We start from the raw sequence: 20,491 nt of genomic DNA, 5'->3' as shown, positions 1-20,491 counted from the left end.
TGGTTCGGATTTTTGGTTCAAATCATTTTCAGTATGTACAGAGTCCAGCCATCTGTAAAACACAGTGGAGGCTCTGTCATTATTTTTGAGCTGCATTTAAGCCACATGGTGTTGGGGAACTTGGCAAAGTTTATGGAGTTATGAACTGCTGTCAGAATTTGAGGCACCATGAAACACAGAAAGAGTGCGGAAAGAGTGTTTCTGGCACCGGCTTTATTTTTTTAGTGTGACGATGATACCAAACACACTTCCCATGCAGTAAACTCACACCCGGAACAGAAAAAACACAGAAAACATCCAAAGAAGAGCTTTGAATGTCTTTCAAGAATCTTAGATAACTATTCCTGGAGCCTACTTTAAGAAATTACAAGAAAGCTTGTCTAAGAGAGTCCAGGCTATGTTGAAGAAATGTGGTCATACCAAATATTGACTTTCAGACTTATTAGAATTGTGCAATTTTTTTCTTTTTCTTTATGCATAGTCTCTTAGACTATTTTTTAGCTATACTGTATATCCCAGGGTCAGCAGTGGTAACCAACGGACACGTAATTCAGAATATAAATAATACAGTTTACTCTGTATTTAATTAGAGTAAACTATATTAACTATATCCTGTTCATAGTGACAGAGGTTAAGACAAAACGGAATCTATCTGGCTTAAGGTTAATCTAGCTGTTTACAGACACGTTTGGCAGGGTTTAGCCCCCATAAAGGCTCTGTGTTCACAGCCAACAGTACACTGTTGTACTTTTATAAACAAAGCCATTAGTTTAACCTCGCAGCTACCGCGAATATGAACATGGGTGTAAACTGAGAAAATAAAACAACTATCATTTCTATGAAACAAATTTCCAGCTTCCACTCAAGAGGAAGCGAGGCCCGAATTATGTTGCACAGAATTGCAGAAGTGACGACAGCTGCTCTCCAAGAAGGAAAAACAGACGAACCTGTGAAGAAAAACTGTGTTGAAAAGACAATACAGTCAGATTTCCAAAGGCAGCAAAAACAACTCTGAGAGCTACTCTCCAGAGAGAAAGAGGATGAGAGTAGACACTGAGAAAAAAGAAACAACAGTGACTCGGAGCATCCAAAAAAGTTCTTCTTCAAGGACTATCCAACTCCAAGTTCAGAAAAAGAACAATATGAACTTGAGTGATACCAAAAACTCTCAAAATACACCAAAAGACAACAAGAGGCCAGGACAAGCACCAGTGACACAGAGCAGCCAAAAAAGTTGGACGCCAAGCACTATCCGACTCCTAGTTAAGAAAATGAACAATATGACCTTGAGTGAAACCTCTGAAAACACACCAAACACACCAAAAGACAACAAGAGGCCAGAAGCAGTAGTGACACAGGGCGTCCAAAAAAGTCCCTGAGCCAGGACTATCCAACTCCCAGGTCAGAAAACAAACGATACGGCCTTCGGCTAAGGAAAATAAAAAAAAAACATCTCTTACTGCTCTGTTTATTTCTTTAAATGAACACTTGTACTTTTTTGTCATAGAAGAATAAGAATATTAATATGAATATGAACACCAAGGCGTTTCCAGGCCAGCCAAGAGAAACCCGTTCTCACTCCCGACACGTACACGCAGTTTTACTTGACGTTGGGCGCCACCTCGCGGCAAAAAAATAAAGGTTGCGCTGCGGTCGCGTGTGGTAGCGTCATTACGTAAATATTGTGTTGACGTGGCGTGAGCGGTAGCAGTTCAATAGCGGTTAGCAGGCACGTAACACACAGACTACAGGGAGAGACCAAGGAGAATCCAGTGGAAGTATGGACAGTAGAAAGAACAATTGAGGGATCGGGATTCACTTTATCAGGCAAAGGTAGTTGTAAACGATTTCCTAAAGACATTTTAATCAACTGCTGATCAACGGGACACAAAGCTCATTAGCGGTGGCGATATAATAAATGTGGACTCCAGTTAGCACTAGCCTAGCCCGTGGAGATGGGTCGCTTCTTGTTGGAGAGGATCTGGAAAGTCTGTTTAAGACAGTTGTTTAATGGCTTAAAGAAAGTGTTTCTTAACTTACGCAGTTATTTCTGAAATATAATCGTCCCACACCTCACCGTTGTTTTACGAGAAAAGCGAGAGTGTAGCAGCATTGTGCTGTTCGTAGACAACAACGTAGCTAAATAGTTGCTAACCTTAAATTTTAGCCACCATATCACTTTACGAGCTTGGTTAGTTAATCGCATGCTTGCGTACTTGAATAAGAAGATGATTGCTGGTGTGCCCGTTGTTTAAACCATTCAGCACTAGATGCTGCTTACATAGCACTCGTTGTCTGGCCTTACATTGGTTCAAAAATAGACGGCTTCTTGTTTAAACTGATAACATAGTATTGCCTTGCAGTTATTTCACAATTGTGATATGGTGGACCTTTATCTGATCTGACTGAGCCTTTTTGAGAGCTGACTAGCCTGATCATATAGCATGATCATAGTGGTATAGGTTGAGACTAAAACATTCAGTGTAATCAGTCTTATCTGTCAGATCATAGCAGGATTGATGTGTTTTCTGTATATACAGCCAAAATGTTAATGCCTATTCTGTTGAACTACAGTAGCACATGTTAAGTAAGTTGGATAGCCCATAGATTTTAAGATGCACACTCTAATAAGTTTTTTTTTCTTGATTCAGTCTATCAGCCTGTGCTCTGAGCCATTGTTTCCTTCTGCCTAAAACAGTGAAGAAAAATGTCCAGCAGAAGCCAGCACTATGGATTCCAGTCAGCCACCATGGTGCAGCCTGCCAATGGCGGGCATGCCTATCTGTTCGGAAACAACAGCTCAGAAAATGATATGTCAGAAGAGGATGGGGAAAGCTATGAGCTTCGGCCTCGTGGCAGAGAGAGACTCCGGAGGAGCACCTCTAAAGAGAGAATGGATGACATTATCTATTTGACCAGAGATATCCAGGAGGGAGACACTCTGAACAGCATCGCCCTACAGTACCATTGCTCAGTATGTGTTTACTTAGATTTGTGTGTTTGTCTTACCTCTCCTTTGCAGCATGGACTAAAATCCTCATTTGTTTGTTTTTGTACACCTGCACTTTTCTCTTTATGTGGGAAACGTACAGAAACATGCTTTGTTGCTTTATATGTCTAGGAAAGCAGGTGAGTTGTAGGTAGGTAAGCTGCTGTTGCTCACTTTATTTTATGATGATAGTGGTTATTAATTTCTGAAATTGAAACTGCTTGCTAAACAAAGAATTGGAAGCAACCTAACACCTTCAGATTGAAACATTGTAGTTTTCACTACAATGTTTCAAAATGATTTCTTATTATATGTAAAGCAGCACTTTTTTAGAAAAGATATGTGAGATTGACAAACATCTGTGGAAAGTTTATTATAATCAGTGTTTTTTTATATATGCATGTAAAGAGTTCAAGTACAGGTTTAACAGACAGCAAATTGTAAGTGGCTTATTAATTACTTATAATTTTTTTCCCCCTGTGAATCCCAGGTGGCGGACATCAAGCGTGCGAACAACCTTTTGACAGAGCAGGACTTTTTTGCCCTGCGTTCAGTTAAGATTCCTGTGAGGCGCTTTAGTGTCCTCACTGAGACTCATAACGCTGCTACTCTCAAATCTGCCTCGCCCACAGGCACTAGACACCCGCCTCAGGTCTCGCACATTACTTCTCTCCCTTCTGAATCCTCCATGGACTCCTGTTCTTCCACTGACAGCGTGGAAGGATTCCTGATGGAGAAGGACAAGGACATTGAGCGGCTGGTGAAATCCACAGGACCATCTCGGAGCGGCCTCAGTGAGGTTGTGTCCTCTTTAACGCAGCAGCAGCCATTACTAGGAGAAGCTGGATATAAACCAGTACAGAGGAAGGATCCTTATTATGGGGCAGACTGGGGCATGGGATGGTGGACTGCTGTGGCAATCATGCTTTTTGTCGGCATCGTCACACCCATCTTTTATCTGTTGTACTATGAAGTTCTTGTGAAAGCTGACGTTAGCCATCATGGTATGCCTACACAAACTCAGAAAGGCTTCTCTCATGAGTCTCAACAAGGCAACGGTTCGATCGGGAGTCAAGACATTCCTGGAGATGCTCAACGTAGGCTTGCAGTTAATGGAACTCAGCAGGGACGGGTTGCGGACAAAGCAGGAGACGGTGGAGATAGAGAAAATGAGAAAACATAGCATAGCACCTAAAATGTGTCGCTAACTCAGAGAACTAATAGAACTATCCTGATGTTCCCATTTACAGATAACTTTTAAAACATCACTCTAATCCATCTGGCTGAACTATACAGGAGACAATAACTTTGGAGGATTGAAAGATTAAGTTGTGGCCACAATCATAACTTGCGTCTCTCCATTTGCATACAGTTGACAGACTGAATGTGGGTCCAACTCTTTGCAAGATTTACGTCTGGTTTGATAGACCAATGCTGTGCTGCTTCAACCTTTTTAAAAGTGACTGTATTTCATAGTTGGTCTGAGTGTCTCCTGTAAACTCGAGATGGTGTCTTTGCAGTCAGCTGTGCTGGAGAATTTTTAGCCGGTTACACACAAATGCTGCCCAGGGAGTTTGTGGATTTGTATAAAAGATGTTTGAGCTGTAACTTTTGCCATGTTAGTTACATTGCACTTTCCAATGGTACTTGTTGGAAAAGTTAGGATTGCTGCCACTGTGTGTAATTAAAATAAATTTATTTGAAGACTGAACATCAGTTTTTACGTACACTACCAGTATTGATCCTCAGTTGGAGTTAAAATGAATTTTTCTTGAATTTCCATCCTGCTTGAAAGAACTGGGGGTTTTTTTTTTCCCCAATTAAGAATCAAAAATATAAATAAGAGCATGGTGAGGAAAATGCACAATATTCCCACAATAACGCATTTGTAATTATGTACAATTTTTAGACTTGTTATGTAGCCCTTTTATTTTATCACTGTGTTCAGTTGATATTCTATGACAGAGCATTGTGTGTTCTTAACAGTATGTGCCTTTCAACCTGTGAAACCTGACTAGAGGATGAAAAATAAATCTATTTTGAATAAATTATTGCCATGTGCAAATATTTCAGTATTTATTTACATTAGTCTTTAACGAAAGCTTGATTAGAAAAGAATTCGCTCCACTCTACTGAACAGCTTTCCCAACTCATGTGCAATATTTAACCAAAAGAAGCAGTCACATTATGTTTAACTTCAGCACTTCCTTGCTTGAGAGACGCTCAGTATGTTGCTTCGGCATCCATATTATCGTCACTGTCCGCGGCGAAATCTTCACCGTTGTCGAAGTAGCTTTCTATGTAGTCGTTTTCCTACACGGGACAAATAAAAAGCAATGTCAGATCTAGTTTGCACATATTGATCATTATGTGTAACACATTTTTCAGTACATCTTGAAATTTGCACCTCTTCAATATCCTCCTCTTCGTATTCTTCCTCTTCAATTTCCTCTTCTTCATTCTTATTTCCTGGCTTCTTTTCAGTCTCCTCATCTGATTTTTCAGGGTCATCTTTGTTTGCCAGTTCCTGACATTAATATCAAATTACTCACGAGAAACACCAAAGATGTGGAGAGAGAACTGACAGTAAATTTAAATGAAGCTTACATCTAATTTGGTCAGAATGTTCTCTGCGTCCTTGCGTGATATCTTCGCACTTTTCTTTGTGCCTGTTGGAGTTAAACATTGGGTCTTTATTCTTATAGTAACAAAGAAAGTAAAAAGAAATGTCATTTCATACATATTGTGTTTAATGTACCCGTTTTAGCTCGAGGTCGTTTTCTTCTGGGCATCAGTTCTTTTGGAAAAAGGTTCCAGTCTAAAAAAATAAAAATGTTATCATCGTCCTCTTTTTTTGTGTTCCACCTAACCCCATGATGATGTGTTACATACGTACCTGGAGTCCATTCATTGTCATCAATCTGGCTTTGCTTCAGGTATCTCTCGGTGTATCTCTCCACTTCTGTTTTCATGTAAACAAAAGAAAGGTCATACTCTTAAAAACACTTACTCTATTGTGCGTCAACACAAACTGCAGTGTTACTCGTGATCCTCACCCCACATTGTCATGGTCAGTAGTTTGCATACAGTCAATGGCATGAATGTGATGGTAATTCGGGGCTTTAATGATTTCTTTGAACTCTTATTTTTATAGAGTGGAAGGACTGTACAGCATGCACCATTAATGCCTCTAACAACAAAACAAAAAAACCCCCAAAGAATTTGTTACACAAGCTTGGATTAATTTTGGCAGTCCTTGAAGGATGAAAGGATTGATAACACTAAATGTTGATGTGCATTTGGGAACACTGTCCTGTTTGAACACCCAGTTGTGTCCAAAATTTCAACCGTCTAGCTGTGGATTTAAGGTGAATTTGAAGTTGTTGATTTTTTACAGACGAGAATTTGGCCATGTAGGCAGCTGCAAATTTCAGTTGTTGATTTTGGAGCAGGGTATTCTTTTGTGGTCGGCAAAAGAACTAAAACTCGGCTGGTCTTTGAGTAATTTCAATTTCACGGTAGACTTGTGACCCGGTTGTTCTTGGGTTGTTGTGAACATCCTAACCAATTTTCTCTTATCTGAGGGTAACAGTTCGGATCTTCTTCCAGAAAATGGAAAACTTGGAATCTGATATTGTTTAAAAATAGCTCAAATAGACTTTCCCCAAATTATGTAAATTATCAATTCTCCTTCTTGGATCTTCACAGAGTTCCTTCAACGCTCCCATTGTGCGTCAATACAATGAGCCCTGTCAAACAAATCCTTCTTTTTTTCCTGTCAAAGACAGACTAGTTGTTTTCAATGATGATCACTGATGAGAAGTTAATAGGCCTTGGTCTCATCAAGCTAAAAGACGTTTAATATCTGTTCTGCTCTACAGCCCATCAACCAGCTCTCTTTTTACTGCAGGTTTGGGATGGAGTACAATGTCTAACAGCTATCTAAGACAGTGGAAGTAGTGCCCAACCGTGGGATGAGAGTCTTGCTGAAGAGGCTGTAGATATGAAGCAGCTGCTTCTCTGTTTATCAGTCATGATGTGTGTATATTTGCTTCTGCACAGAAGAACTGGGTGCACCTCCTTTTCATAGATAATTTCCCTATAGTCATGTTCACCACAGACCCCCTGCTGAATAAGCAATCCCCCCCTTCCCCCTATAAAATACACTGACTTCTTTACATGGTTACATTTAGCTAACTGTGGAACAGGAGAGTTCTAAAAAGCCAGTAATCCAGACAAAAGAAATCTGTGGTTTCGCAAGATGAGACATCTGTAACTCAATATTCTGTCATTAATCTGCATCTCTCCCTGTCCCAGATATGACCTTAACTGAAAGTCTTTGTTCCTAAAAGCTGCATTATCTTCCCCAACAGCAGACAACTGTCTTACAGCGTCATTTCAGCTGATGTCAGGCTTCTAATGCACCGCTCTCCTCACCTGCTTTATTGGACTGAGGTTTGATGTTGTGTGGCAGCCGTTGCATTGTTCCCCTCATCTCTTGTTTTAAGGCCAGCATGTAGTCCTCATCCTCACCAGCTTTCAGTGGAACTGGTTTAAAATCAGTGTTCTGGAGAAGTACGGATGATGTAATGCCGATATTAATGATGTTCAAGTGCAAATAAATTTCAAATCTAACTGAAATTCAGACTGCCATGTAAAGGTGTTCAACTTTTTCAGTATGAATAGTCAAAATATACTACATTGTAAGCATAGCATAGTCCAAACTGTGTTTAAAAGAAAAAAAAAATCCCCATAAAGCATCCTGGCAGAATCCAAGAGGAATGTAAATATCTGCCATATTCTTGGGGAATACACACGGCCAATGAAAACCTGGCCATGAATTTTACATAAGCACATACATTATTGCCCTTTACCCCCTTTGTGCTTATTTGTGAACACTGTGAGAGACACTCATTGGGTCATAACTCTTAAACACATGTTGGCCATGAGCACGATGAATATACTTTCATCTGCCTTCATTTAAATACAAATGCAGTAAAATGTTTTGTAAATTTCATTACAAAGAATAAACCTTAACTTATTATAAGTAAACGTCCACTGTATATAGTCTGCTATTCAAATTCCATGCAAATTTCACCTACCTCTCTCAAAAAGGTCTCTCCTAAAGTCACTCCAGTAAAGTTTGACCTCAACCCTTTTGAGCATTAGAGGTGAATTTGTTATATTGAAATGCAATCTGACATACTGCTTGTGTGTGTGTGTGTGTGCGCTTGTGTGTGTGTGTAAAAGACTGTGTTCGGTACTTACTGGAAACAGAGGACTGGGCCCCACCCTGGCTTCTGGCATGTTGCCCCTGCCGATGCCCAGAGCGTCAATATTGAAGGTAAAAGCACCCACTCCACGACCCTTGCCTGCCATGGCTGCAGGTCTCCTCTGTTCCTGCACACACACACACACACACGTCCACATATCTCCAGTCAACACGTGTTGATGAAAGTTAACGTACTACAGCTTCCATCGCCTTTAGCGTGACTCTGCCAGCAATGAAGCTTTAGTCAGCATCAGAGACGCACTCTGCGTGTATAGTATGTTGAAATACTTACTAGAAGCCTGTTAGTATACTGCGCCTAATGTAAAAAAGCACAGTCTACTTCAGAGCTGGACAGCGATATTTAGCTCTTACTGGATCCGCATGTTTCAGTTTTTTAATGTACCTCTCTGGCCGGTTTTATCTGTCCCTCGGCAACTTCTTAAAAATCACATACATTTCAGCTGAACCTAATGAAGATACTGCTTAGACTTTATACTACTTAGCTAGCACCGGCTTTGGAAACCTGCACACGCCATACGCCACTGTCAGCATGCGTAAATGTGGCTTTAACTCGCTCCTCCTCTGCGTGACGACAGAGGAGGCGTGGTTTGCGTATAGCCAATTGCAACCCACGTTAAGCTGCCGTCGTTTATCGGTTTGCCCAGTGAGCTTAGTGTCCTCCTACAAGGGTGTGTCTGCGGCCACCATCGCATTAACCTCAATGAAAACATATCATCTGTAGCTGGTAGGCTAGTTACACCTCTCCCCCCAATAAATCACCTGACAGTACGACACCATACTGAACCCTACTTCGACAAGCGAATGAACTGGGATGTCTGCAGTCGACTGGTACGCTCACAAATCGCTCGGAGACGGAATCTTCTGGATCCAGGAGCGATTCTACCAGTCGGAGAACCGAGCCAACATCTGGTTGCTGCGCGGCACACACCAGGACGTGGTGATAGACACGGGTCTGGGCTTAAGGAGCTTACCTGAATACATCGACGCCAAAGGCCTGCTGGGAAAAGACCCGCAGAGGAAGAACCCGTTGCTTGCCATCGCCACCCACGCCCACTTCGACCACTCCGGTGGTCTGCATCAGTTCCAACAGGTGGGCGTCCACAGCGCGGAGGTCGATGCCCTGGCCAACGGAGACAACTTCGAGACGGTCACTTGGCTCAGCGACAGGGAGATAGCCGAGGCTCCCAGCCCGGGATGGAGGGCAAGGCACTACAAAGTCAAGGCTGTGCAGCCCACACACATACTGCAGGAGGGTAGGTAGGAGATACAGCCCTTGTAGATTTGATTTAGGCTAGAGGGATGGATCTGTGATCAAATACCAGCGTGGTCTAAAAGCATTCACTTAGTGACAAGGACCATAATCGATACAGTAATGGGCTTGATGGATGCACCAGGCCTAGTGTGAGCACAGTACGCTCTACAGAGTCGTTTCCAGCCTCAGATTCTGCACAGCGATTTGGCAGAAGACCAACAATGACTTGCTAGCTCACACATCGAAACGTATTACATATGTAATGGAGGTAGTGGGGATGGGACAAGGGGGGCGGTCTGCCAGTAATTTTTACAGTTACAAAGTAGGCTAGAGGAACCAGTTCAATGCAGCAACATGAGGCCAGGACTGGTGATTACACAGGTGCAATTATCCCATTACATAAAACAGGATATTCTATCCAAGGAATGCAGGTACAGACAATTTCTCCCTATTAGAAGTGGATGCTTTAAAAAAAAAACAACCAAAAAAATTCTATTGGTAGCAACTATATGCTCATTCTCTATATCTGCAGAGCTGTTCTATTTTAAGCCAGTGTGATGGCTTTGATGTATTCTCTTGCTTCCAAGAAAGAAGAAGAGCATACAGAGACTGGTGTCACACTTAATGAAAGCATCCCTCTGCACGGAGTAACAACCACACAGTCTTCTCTTTTCTTAAACAATTTTTTTATAGTAGAATAGAATTCAACTTTATTGTCATTGCACAACTTACAGGTACAAGGCAACGAAATGCAGTTTGCATCCATCCAGAAGTGCTTTAGCCATGATATAGATCTATTACAAATATATATTAGCAATAATATAGATATGTAAGTATATTACAGAAATGGGTCTATTATGGTATGTTATAATGTACACGGTATGAAGTATGTTGTGAATATTCTATAACTATAAGTATGTACAGGTTGTAGTGAGTACAAGCTATGTACAGGCTATGAACAGGATATAAATATGAAAAACTATACAGAAATATAAGATATACAGCTATACAGAAATGTGAACTATGCACGTTATAAACAGTTGTAGAATTAAAAATTAAAAAATTATTATTAAAAATTATTATTATTATTAGTGGGTCAGAGATCAGCAGGTGGCGAGCTGAATCAACCTACTTGATAAATGTGAAAGTGGATACATTGTTTGAAAGCACTGGTCACTGGAGTCTTTATGTAAAGCACACATTCACCAGAATAGCACACATAATAATACACAAAGCTTATATCATAAATAATGTATTTGCTGAACCACTATATCCATTGGGGTTTGATGCAAAATGCAGTATTGTAGAGTAACTTGTTCTGCTGTGTCAGAGCCACTACTGCAGTGCAGCTGGTATATCTCATTCCCTGATGTATCAACTTCACCCTTTTTGCCAGTGCAACTCATAACTGGCCTCGACCAAATCGATGATATACTGAATGTCACAGAATCTGTGTGACTCAGTGACATGACAGTCTAAGATTTTAAATGCATAGTCGCCGGTGATTACGGTTCATGCCATGTTTGTATGTGTGAATAATTATCAAAACCTAATGCCTTCTCAACCTCTCTTTCTCCTGCTTAGGTGATGTCATCAATCTTGGTGATAGACAGCTGACTGTGCTTCACATGCCCGGACACTCTCGGGGAAGCATTTGCCTTCATGACCGGGACAATAAGTTGCTTTTCAGTGGCGACGTTGTGTATGACGGCGCAATGATTGACTGGCTGCCCTACAGCCATGTCAGTGACTACATAAGCAGCTGTGAGCGCCTGGTTGGGCTGGTGGACAGCGAACAGGTAACTCTAAGGCCCACTAGAGAGCAGCCTCACAATTTCAGTACACAGTTCCACTTTTTTTCCAGGGGTATTTATCCCAAAGCACCGTATATCAACATTTCATAGATTTATAATGAAAATGTCTGAAATTTGGCATACCAGTATCTATTAGCCTACATATACAAGCTGTGTTTTCTGTGCTAATACTTAAAACAATATAATTTAACATGTACTAAACATTATTTGTTAAATAAAATACATGTTTATTGGCTTTAAAATTGATTTAACAGGTCGACCAAGTCCTCCCAGGGCACTACAACGCATTCGGTGCGAAGCGGCTCCATCGGCTTGCCTCCACGTACATCAGCAGGGCTGAAACATGCCCTGCAAAGTTCTCCACGTTTGCCTGGAGGAGTCTGGCTGGGGTGGCTCTGCGGGTGTGCAACCCACGGTGTGCCTGCTAATGAGAGTGGGTCATTGAGCTGCAGGAAGCAAGTGCACAAAGAGAGATGTTTTAGTATGGAGGACATGGAAGACTGGGGGCGGGGTTACCTCTGTTTTATCTGCAACTTAACGTAATGCTGTCCATTTACTTATGTAATCCAGCTGAAAATCAAGTAATTGCCAAACTTTGTGTGAAATGTCCCTACTGGGTTACAGAAGTGAATAATCAGCACCATATGAAGCCTATTATAAAAATATTTACTGGTCTTATATGCTGATGAATATGTATATGTCGGTGTTAATATAATTCAGTGTTTGATTTTTATACTTTAAGCATACGTGAAGTTACAATAGCACAACAATAGCACAACTCTGCACTACAAACAGAACAGGGCGCTTTGGGTTTTCCTCTGAGACATTTGAAACAAAGTCATTATGGCCATAGTGTTCTCTATGCATATTACAATGCTCAGTGAAGACTCAGTGTCGACTACCTCCGATGTTTGCAATTGTGCTTTGTACTATTGACTAATCTGCGGCTTTGCTATCGAAACATAGACAATAAAAGTCTCTGTTCTACCTACTTTTTGAGTCTTTTGCAGCACAGATTGCGGCGGCTTCTAAGTGGATTTGCTTCTCCAGGGGGAACTCAAATGGGATTTGTTGCAAGAGAGGGAAAAAGGGGCAGAACAGAAGTGGATGGAATATGATCCAACACATGTTCAAAGGATAGAGAACTTAAAGTCATTTTCTGATCTGATGGAAACCTCTCTCAATGCATGGAAAGGGTTTAATTTGGGGGGCTTTTAGTGTACAAAATTAAGAAAAGTAGCGTGATTTAACCTTCTAACAGAAATATCAGATTTTATTTTTAAGTTCAGTGCATTACTAAAGAATTTCACCATAAAAATATACACAGAACATGTTAATTTGGATACATAAGAAAAGACAATTTTTAATTCATAAAACATTTATTTAATGTTATATTATTTAAACACGAGATTTCCACATCTCTCGTTTTCAGTTCACCTCCGAGGATGGCATACATGCAGAACACGAAGCCTGCCAACACGGGAAACTCCGCCAAGGTTATAACATTCAATGTTATCTGTGACAGTTAAAAGATCTGCACGTTATCTAATATTATGATCATCAAATATCAACACAGCTGCATTTATAACAAATTCAGTAATGTAACAAAAAAAAAACCAAATACAGGAGGTTTATTTGTTAACTTATAAAAATTAATTTACAGTAACAAATGCTGTCGTTCAGCGTACGACAGATCTTAGTAAAAATGATTCGAGTTCTGAGTCCCCAAGAGGGCAACGGCTTCCAGAGTCCACAATAAACACGGAAACGGGGAAAAAAAGAGGCAAAGATTTACTGCACTGACAACACCAACCCTCCTATAAGGTTTTCTGTAAGAAGAAGAAACTGCACTGACTGTCTAACTAGCAAAAATGTAACAAGAAGTTGGCGGCAGTGTTAAGAAATCATTAAAAAGGTGACTGACTAGAGTTCATGTAAGCACACTTTTTTTTTTTTAGAATGTTTTTTTAGAATTTCGCCAAGATTAAATCAGTTTTCTTTCTTTGTTGCGTGATAATAAATCGCTGGACGGCAGGATTGGAAACTGAAAACAAACAATGCTGCAGATTAGTATGGCTTGGGTTTTCAATAATAATTGAGCTTTGGTTAAAATCAGTTTGCTTAGGAGTTGCACTGTGTGATCTATTACTGTGTGATGTAATACTATCTATTACAAATCTATTACTTAGTCTGATGGCAGCCTGTCAATAGTGTGCAGATAAGAGGAGAGCACAGATTTTTTTACCCTGAAGAGATCACAGTCGTAACTAGTACAGTAAGTATGAGCACTTGCAGAATCATTTGAAATGATCTGACGAAGAAATATTTTAACTGCAAGTCAAAACATGCATGAAAACAAAAATGGTGCATAGTCGTTCTGGGAGACCCCACAAATAGCATGAATAATAAGTAGACTGAAACAAGTATCACAGTACAGGCGACAAATAACCCTTACCTCTACACATAGCAGTCTCTAATATTGGAAAAATCTTGACTGGTGTGTTCATATTACCTCATGCTAACTGGCTTCTATACTGCAAACACTGCAAACTTTTTGAACATAACAGGAAACATCCAGTCAAAATACGACTAGTGCATTAACAGACATGTTTGAGTGGCCAGGATCACTGGCCACTCAAAATGTGTGTTTTTTTTTTTACTTTGTTTTTATTTTTTCCAGTTTCAAAATCAGATTTTCAAAGACAGAAAGTAGACCTAGTGTGGCATGAATTTGAGCATGCCCTTATCTGTTAGCATCAACTTCTTCCAAGCAGCATTACCATCAATTCTCAAAGCAAGCAGAGTACCTCCCAAATACTTTTGGACTGTTTTGAAACACTGTGGCAACCAAGCAAATGTCAGAGACTCCTGCAGTGATTGTCACATGTCTTTTGTGTTAGAAGACATTCCAGTTCGCCCAAGAAGGGTCTTCCATGGCTCGTCCTCCACCAAGAGGCAGGCTGGAGGCATCCTTCTCAGGGCTGTGCATGTGGCATCGCAGATTGCCTGAGTTTGGTTCACGTGTGTTAAGCTAATTAAACCATGGTTTAATAAGCACTGTTGCCTTTAGGCAAGCAAAAAACCCCAAAAAAACCACTGTCAGAAATGAAGTTTACACCTGACTCTGGAGCCAGTTGCGAGGATCAAGTCTGGCCCTGAGGTTTCTTAGGCTGCGTCGAGCTGGGGAGGGCCTAGAGAAGGGGCCTCCCTCTGATGACTCTGGGCTGTGGCTGCCCTCACTGTTGCTGGAGCTGTTGCTTGAGGTGGAGCTGGAGCAGGATAGCGTGGTTTGTGTGCTGTGCTTTGACCGGGGGGAGCGACTGGAGATGGGGAGAGGAGCAAGCAGGGACGAGGGAGGCGGCTGGCAGGAACACTGGAAGGTCCCTCCACCTCCGTACCCTCTCCCTCGAAGGGTGCTGAGCTTAGCATCCAAAGAAAGAGTGCGTGGCCTCAGACGCGAGGGGGAAGATGACAAAAGAGAGTAGCTGGAAGTAGGTTCAGGCCAGCCGTGGTGGTGAGAGCAGGGACTGGTGCTACAGTGGCTGTCGCTATCTGAGGTCAGACTTGCGTCTGAAGACAGCAGGCCGAGCTGTGGGCAGCGGTGAGGACTCACAGGACTCCGAGGCAGTCGATGAGGGGTGCAGGGGCTGTGGCCAGACATGCGAGTACAGTGACGAGAGCGGCCAGTACATCTGGCATTGCTCTCCTCAAACGCAGACATCCAGGTGGGAGAGGTGCCTAGCTGGCTACGGAGCTCCAGCTCCTGCATTCTCCGAGCCAGGATGTCTGACACGTTGCTGCTGAGGTCATCAGATGACTCAATAACTGCAAGAGAAAAGCGGCAAATCTTATTAGTATGCCGCCATGGAGTAAACCTGAGACCAGTTTTACAGACTGATCAGTTTTTCCTGGGATTAAATCTAAATTGCAGGGTTTTTTCTTTAGAACAAGTGCTAAAGATAGCAATTACTGTAGGATATTTTTAACATTTTGAGTGTATTCATGACATCTTTCCAATTCATGCAGATTACAATACTGCATAATTCTATTCAGAATGCAGACTCCAGCTTCTTGGGATTGCAACATTTACCACAAACCAATTCATGTTGAGTCCTAGTCCTGTTACTTCACCTGTCGTTGTAATAGGATGAGAGCAGAGCACGAATCTCAGCAGACACAGCGTTATCCTGCAGCAGAAGACCCTCACAGGAGGGTGTGGCAAGAGGAGCTGCCAGGGTTAGGAAAATCAACAGGGAAGTTGGTGAGAGAGTTGGGATAGAGCAGAGACGGGGATGAGGGAAAAGTTGGTAGTTTGGCAATTTTAATGGACATGACAAAAAAAGGAAAAGGATACACGCTCATTCAAACAGGAGTGATGGGGAAACAAAGAAAGATTTCATTCATGCATCAAGATAATTCAACCATTACAATGAACGGTGAAAGTTTATGAAAAGCGTGATGAAATTAATTTTACGTTATTTCACACGGAAATAAGGGAAATGGGGAACAGGAAATGGCGAGGAAGGATAGATATGACATACAAAGGAACGTGAAAAGGAAAAAGAGGAATAGAGAAACAGAAGACAAGTTAGTCAGCACGTCAGAGATAAGAACCCTTCTATTTAGAGCACAGAGAAGTGAAGCAGAGAGTGAGTTTGAGAAATCGGATAGGAAAACGTAATTGACAGCATCTTTGATGCACGTGCACTCAAGAAACAGAAATTCAACACAGCCACATGCAATGCAGGCACAGTGCTTTATTTTTCACATTAGGTTATAAGTGACCAAAAAACACCTTGACACAAGGAGAATTCTTACCCATTTCATGATACAAAGAGCCTTGTTTCGGTGTGATAGGAGCTGGTTTTCGCGGCGATGGAAGTTCAATTTTCATTAAGTCATCACAGCATTGTTTCCACTGGCCTGTACATTGGAGGCAAACGTCACCATCAACAAATCAAGCAGCAGATGGAGAATATACGGCACTATATGCTGTCCTTTAAAACATATGTTAAACGACCACATGTTGCGGGTTTAAATGACACATAAGGACCTACTCATATCGTAGAAATGTTGCCAAAAGGCTTCCATCCAGCGGTGTGTCTCCTCGCGGCTGTCTGTGGTCACAGTGTGCGTAACCTCCTCCCCTCCGTAATGGTTGCTGATGCAGATATTCTGAACTTTACTGAGAGGGTCTTTCTCTGATGCACGTATTCTGGTCTCCTGAAACACAGGAGTGGCAAAGAATACAATCATCTACCGCAAAAATGTCTACAACAGGGAACGAATGGAAGTACAGTGTGGTTCAATGAATAAGTCTCCACTGAAAATAAGCCTTCATTAATAAAGTCACCAATTAGTGCTCTTCCAAACCATTTCCCTCCAGCAATTATCCAACAAAAGGATTCTGACTCCCAATTCCCATAACTTGCTGTACTCTAAATATGGCTAGGTATGACTATGACCACTAGATGGCAGTGTTGTCCTGTTCACGCCTTTGCCATGCTGCGCTCCCTCTTTCTGTCTCCTCTAATGTGAGCCGCACAAAAGATTATACAGACCTGATCTGATTGACTTGGCTTTAGGTTATCAGCATGCTCAAGGTCAGAGGACACAAAAGACCGAGTGCGTCACTACAGAAAGATTGTGAAGCAGTCTAGGAATCGACTCTTAAAGACACAGGAAATGAGATGATTCAGAGCGTGACTGGCCAGCTGACTGATCTTTATTTGATGCAGGGAAAAATGATGGCAAGAGAGAATTATGACTTCCAATTGGATAGAGGGGTCTTCCTGTGTATACAAAGCTTTGAGCAGTAGAAATGTGCCTTTACAGGCCTGATGAACGTTTCTATAGTCACACCTCAAAAGGTAACAACCGCAGTTTGGTACTCATGAACTCAATGGAGCTCGATGCTGACAGCTCTAGGTGGCTTTTTAAAATAAACCTTGAGAACCGCTGCAAAGAAAAGAGCTAAATTTTCTCTTTAGGCTCAGAGTCTACCAGTGAGCTTGTTATTTAAATGTGTGGTAATCCACAAGCTTGTTTTCTTACCATCTATTCTGATGCCTAAGGTGTTACCAAAAATATGCAGCTACTGCTTCTCTAACGCTGGATCGAGCTCAAAGAGATAATATACTGCCTTTCAGATTTCTTTGCTGACCTTGTTGATGCCAATAGTGAAAGCTGGCTCAACGTTAGCCTCCACATCTTCTTGCCGGTAGTAGCAGAAAAGGTTTGTTCCTTTGAGAACGGCGTGAACTTTTGTCCAACTCTGAGGGTCACCTCCACACTGCTGCTAGGTAAAGAAAAAATGGAAAAAAGGAGCAAAAAATACGCACACAAAGAGAGACGACAACATGAGATTGAGAGAACAGGAATGTGGTAGGGGAGAAAAAGAATAAAAAGTGTGGATATATGCCAAAAAATCTAGCACAACCCCTGGAGGAATAGTTTGCAGCAACGCACATTTGCAGGCTTGCCAGCTTACCTTAACTTTCAAGCACCCGCTCATCATCTGTTGGGTCATACAGTGAGGCTGAGCTGCGAGGCGGCAACACATACTACCATAGAGTGGCAGCCAGTACGAGCACTCTTCTGCAGGGAGGGAATAGATGGATGGGGAAAAAATAAACACTTATAAATAAATAAAAATATTCCCATGCCATTAAAATTCCACACAGAAACATGCATCCACACACACAAACCGACACACACTGCATCCTCACGTCACACCGTCCCCCCTTTAGCACACACTGGGGTATAAAAGGATGGCAGCTGCAGGGAGTGTCATGCAGTTTGGCAGTGAAACTTTACAGCAGGCTGCAGGGCCAATGAATAAAACACTAGAGGCCTGTCTGTGTTAGGGTCTGGACCCTTGTTATCCAGCATCATTACAGCTTTACACAGCAGTCACCTCACTAGCGCAGCCTTTATTACTGTGACCTTGACAATGGCTGCCTGTCAGAGAAAGTGGGAGGACAGAGGAGGAAAAGAGGAGGAGGCATAGCTGCGCCATATGCTGGTGTAAAGGAAATGATCAGAATGCCGGGCGAAGAAGTGAGGCGGTGACGAGAAAGACGAAAAATAGACAGATGGCCGATTTGGCAGAGGAAGCAGAAAGATGGCGAGGACACAGATTGATGGTGGCTGCCACTCACCGTTGCCTGAAATGATGAGGTCATGCGTGCGAAAGCTGTCCTGGACGTGTGACAGTGACAGTGTGGTGTGGGCTAAGAGGTGGTACTTCGGGCCCCTGTCAACACACAAGAGTGAAGAGAAGAATTTAATTTGGTGTTTGAGTATGCATGTTTGCAGTGAGCGATGGTCTCAATAAATATCTGCTCTCTGAAATTACAAGTTATTTCCAATCCATTTTCTGTTTTTGTATAAAAACTATAGATATTATATGAAGCTAAACTTACGGTACAGAGGGAACTGGCAGCAGGAGAGGGGCTCCCCCTCCGTTGCTTACGGGACTACACGGTCCAGGCTCCATGGCTGCCCGGAGTTTCTTCCCAGCTGATCGACCCAGTGAAGAGCTCAGCTTGCTGGCCAGTTTCCTTGGTGTGCTGCCTGCAGAATAGTCATCCTCTGAGCAGCAGCTATACAACTCAACCCGTAGCTCGAAACCTGGGCTGGCTTCACTACTGCAAGAGAAAACGCTCATCATCACCATCTCTTTAAGGGTCATTTTGAAAGAGTAACTAAGTGCATCCACTCGAGTACAGTGCTTACTTTCACATACCTATGTGCTTCATGTGTGCTCTTTTATACCTCTCTTGTATAATATTTTGGGCAAAAATGTTGTACAGTATTCATGAGCCTGGTTCTGCTGGAGGTTTCTTCATGTTAAAAGGCAGTTTTTCCTTCCCACCGTTGCCAAGTGCTTGCTCGTAGGGGGAGATCTGATTATTGGGGTTTTCTCTGTATTATTGTAGGGTCTTTAGGTCTCTAGGGTATTGTAGGATAATCCTACAATATGAAGCAACTGTTATTGTGATTTGACACTACATAAATAAAACTGAACTGGCAAAACGATTGTAGTTTGTACTGTATTGCACTTTCAGTTACTTGCCAACTAAATTTATTTGAATTCTAAATACCGAACATAAAATTGGCTTAACAATCAGGTGTTATAGATCGCCCTCTCATTGGTACTTACAGTGTATCAAACAGTGCATTTACTAATTGTTCAACTTTGGATGTACAACATTACAAAACCATGTTAATACAATATTAAACTACTGGTTTTACTACAGTCTTCTGTGATGGTCACAGATTATATGGCTGTTCGGTTATAGGACTGACAGGTGACTTACAATACGATAGTGTTGTCAAAGCAAATATCGGTGAGTGTCCGGTCTACTATCACCATGTCTGTATCAAAGATTTCTTCTCCCAGCTGCAACAGGCAGAACACCGCACATCGATGAAGCTCTACGAATGCAAATGTAGAAAGTCAGAAGAGAAGAAGAGGAAACACTTCTACATAACAGTGCATTTTTGAAACACTTCAGCAGCTTTCATTTACTTGCATCACTTTAAAAATCAGAGCCAAAATGGCAATGCAGCAAACATTAAACTGTTGGTTTCAGTTTAATGGTCAGCTGTGCTAAGAATTCATGGGAAATAGTGAACAGTATTTTGAAACTAAACTACAGGAATCTTTGTGTATGTGAAGATTATATTTTAGGGAAGGTTTCACTGTGATTATAGATAAACCCTGAAATCTTTGTATCTAAGAAAACCATCATTTCCATAACACCAGTGAGAAATTATGAAAGAAACTACAACAGATGGAGCAGACAGAGTCGGGGCAGACAGGCCTAATCTCTTCTTCTCGAGCAGTTTGATTAGAAAGTTCCAGGAATCTACCCATAAAAATCAAAATTTGACCAATCTCCACTTAAAGGTCACCTTCTTGTACACTGATATACTGATTTCAGTGTTGCCGCTATTTTGAGACGGAACAGTTTGTTGTTTTGAATGATCGCCTAAGGTCAGCGAGACTAAACAGTAGTTTTCTGCAAGAAAAGAAGTGCCGAATTATTTCAAGAGTAGCACATGAGTGGGTTTTTTTTGTCAAATTCCTAAGGGCTGTGTCCATTGAGGCGTCTGAGCGATGTCCACGTTTCAAAAAT

At 41.7% G+C, this 20,491-nt stretch overlaps 4 protein-coding genes across 9 annotated transcripts in view; 2 read left to right on the top strand and 2 right to left on the bottom strand.

The window, feature by feature from the left end:
- The first annotated feature begins 1,695 nt into the window (after positions 1-1,695).
- On the top strand, positions 1,696-4,823 carry lysmd3 (LysM, putative peptidoglycan-binding, domain containing 3). 2 transcript variants are annotated; one of them, XM_085425232.1, is made up of 3 exons: positions 1,696-1,833; positions 2,699-2,974; positions 3,480-4,823. In XM_085425232.1, the coding sequence occupies exons 2-3, from the start codon at positions 2,708-2,710 to the stop codon at positions 4,170-4,172; spliced, it is 960 nt and encodes a 319-aa protein (XP_085281358.1). In that variant the 5' UTR covers positions 1,696-1,833; positions 2,699-2,707; the 3' UTR covers positions 4,173-4,823. The 2 variants fall into 2 exon arrangements, with proteins under 2 accessions (XP_085281358.1, XP_085281359.1); XM_085425233.1 differs by having other exon boundaries at positions 1,717-1,833; positions 2,652-2,974.
- Positions 4,824-5,051: 228 nt separating this feature from the next.
- Positions 5,052-8,820, bottom strand: polr3g (polymerase (RNA) III (DNA directed) polypeptide G). The gene is made up of 8 exons (XM_085425234.1): positions 8,554-8,820; positions 8,258-8,389; positions 7,427-7,556; positions 5,886-5,951; positions 5,748-5,807; positions 5,597-5,658; positions 5,397-5,516; positions 5,052-5,302 (listed from the first exon to the last, which is right to left on the bottom strand). Exons 2-8 carry the CDS (start codon positions 8,366-8,368, stop codon positions 5,213-5,215), a joined length of 639 nt encoding a protein of 212 aa, XP_085281360.1. The 5' UTR covers positions 8,369-8,389; positions 8,554-8,820; the 3' UTR covers positions 5,052-5,212.
- Positions 8,821-8,952: 132 nt separating this feature from the next.
- mblac2 (metallo-beta-lactamase domain containing 2) lies at positions 8,953-12,339 on the top strand. Its single transcript, XM_085425229.1, has 3 exons — positions 8,953-9,535; positions 11,119-11,333; positions 11,603-12,339. Exons 1-3 carry the CDS (start codon positions 9,094-9,096, stop codon positions 11,774-11,776), a joined length of 831 nt encoding a protein of 276 aa, XP_085281355.1. The 5' UTR covers positions 8,953-9,093; the 3' UTR covers positions 11,777-12,339.
- A 370-nt stretch (positions 12,340-12,709) lies between these two features.
- The window catches only part of rtkna (rhotekin a), a 53,687-nt gene continuing 45,905 nt past the window's right edge, over positions 12,710-20,491 (bottom strand). For 4 of the 5 annotated variants that reach the window (XM_085425221.1, XM_085425223.1, XM_085425225.1 and 1 more), the window contains exons 4-11: positions 19,670-19,787; positions 18,773-18,997; positions 18,509-18,603; positions 17,839-17,945; positions 17,512-17,646; positions 16,406-16,571; positions 16,167-16,271; positions 12,710-15,173 (exon numbers count right to left, since the gene is read on the bottom strand). In XM_085425221.1, the coding sequence (XP_085281347.1) occupies positions 14,461-15,173; positions 16,167-16,271; positions 16,406-16,571; positions 17,512-17,646; positions 17,839-17,945; positions 18,509-18,603; positions 18,773-18,997; positions 19,670-19,787 (1,664 nt within the window). In that variant the 3' untranslated portion in view covers positions 12,710-14,460. The remainder of the gene's footprint in view (positions 15,174-16,166; positions 16,272-16,405; positions 16,572-17,511; positions 17,647-17,838; positions 17,946-18,508; positions 18,604-18,772; positions 18,998-19,669; positions 19,788-20,491) is intronic. The other variant, XM_085425222.1, reaches the window with a different exon arrangement.

This window comes from Rhamphochromis longiceps, linkage group LG12, assembly GCF_057381845.1.
Source record: "Rhamphochromis longiceps isolate RC_006_pf linkage group LG12, R_longiceps_female_GT1.1, whole genome shotgun sequence".
NCBI lineage: Eukaryota > Metazoa > Chordata > Actinopteri > Cichliformes > Cichlidae > Rhamphochromis > Rhamphochromis longiceps.
The sequence above is the reverse complement of the archived record's forward strand: the minus strand, read 5'-3'. Positions and strand labels throughout refer to the sequence as shown.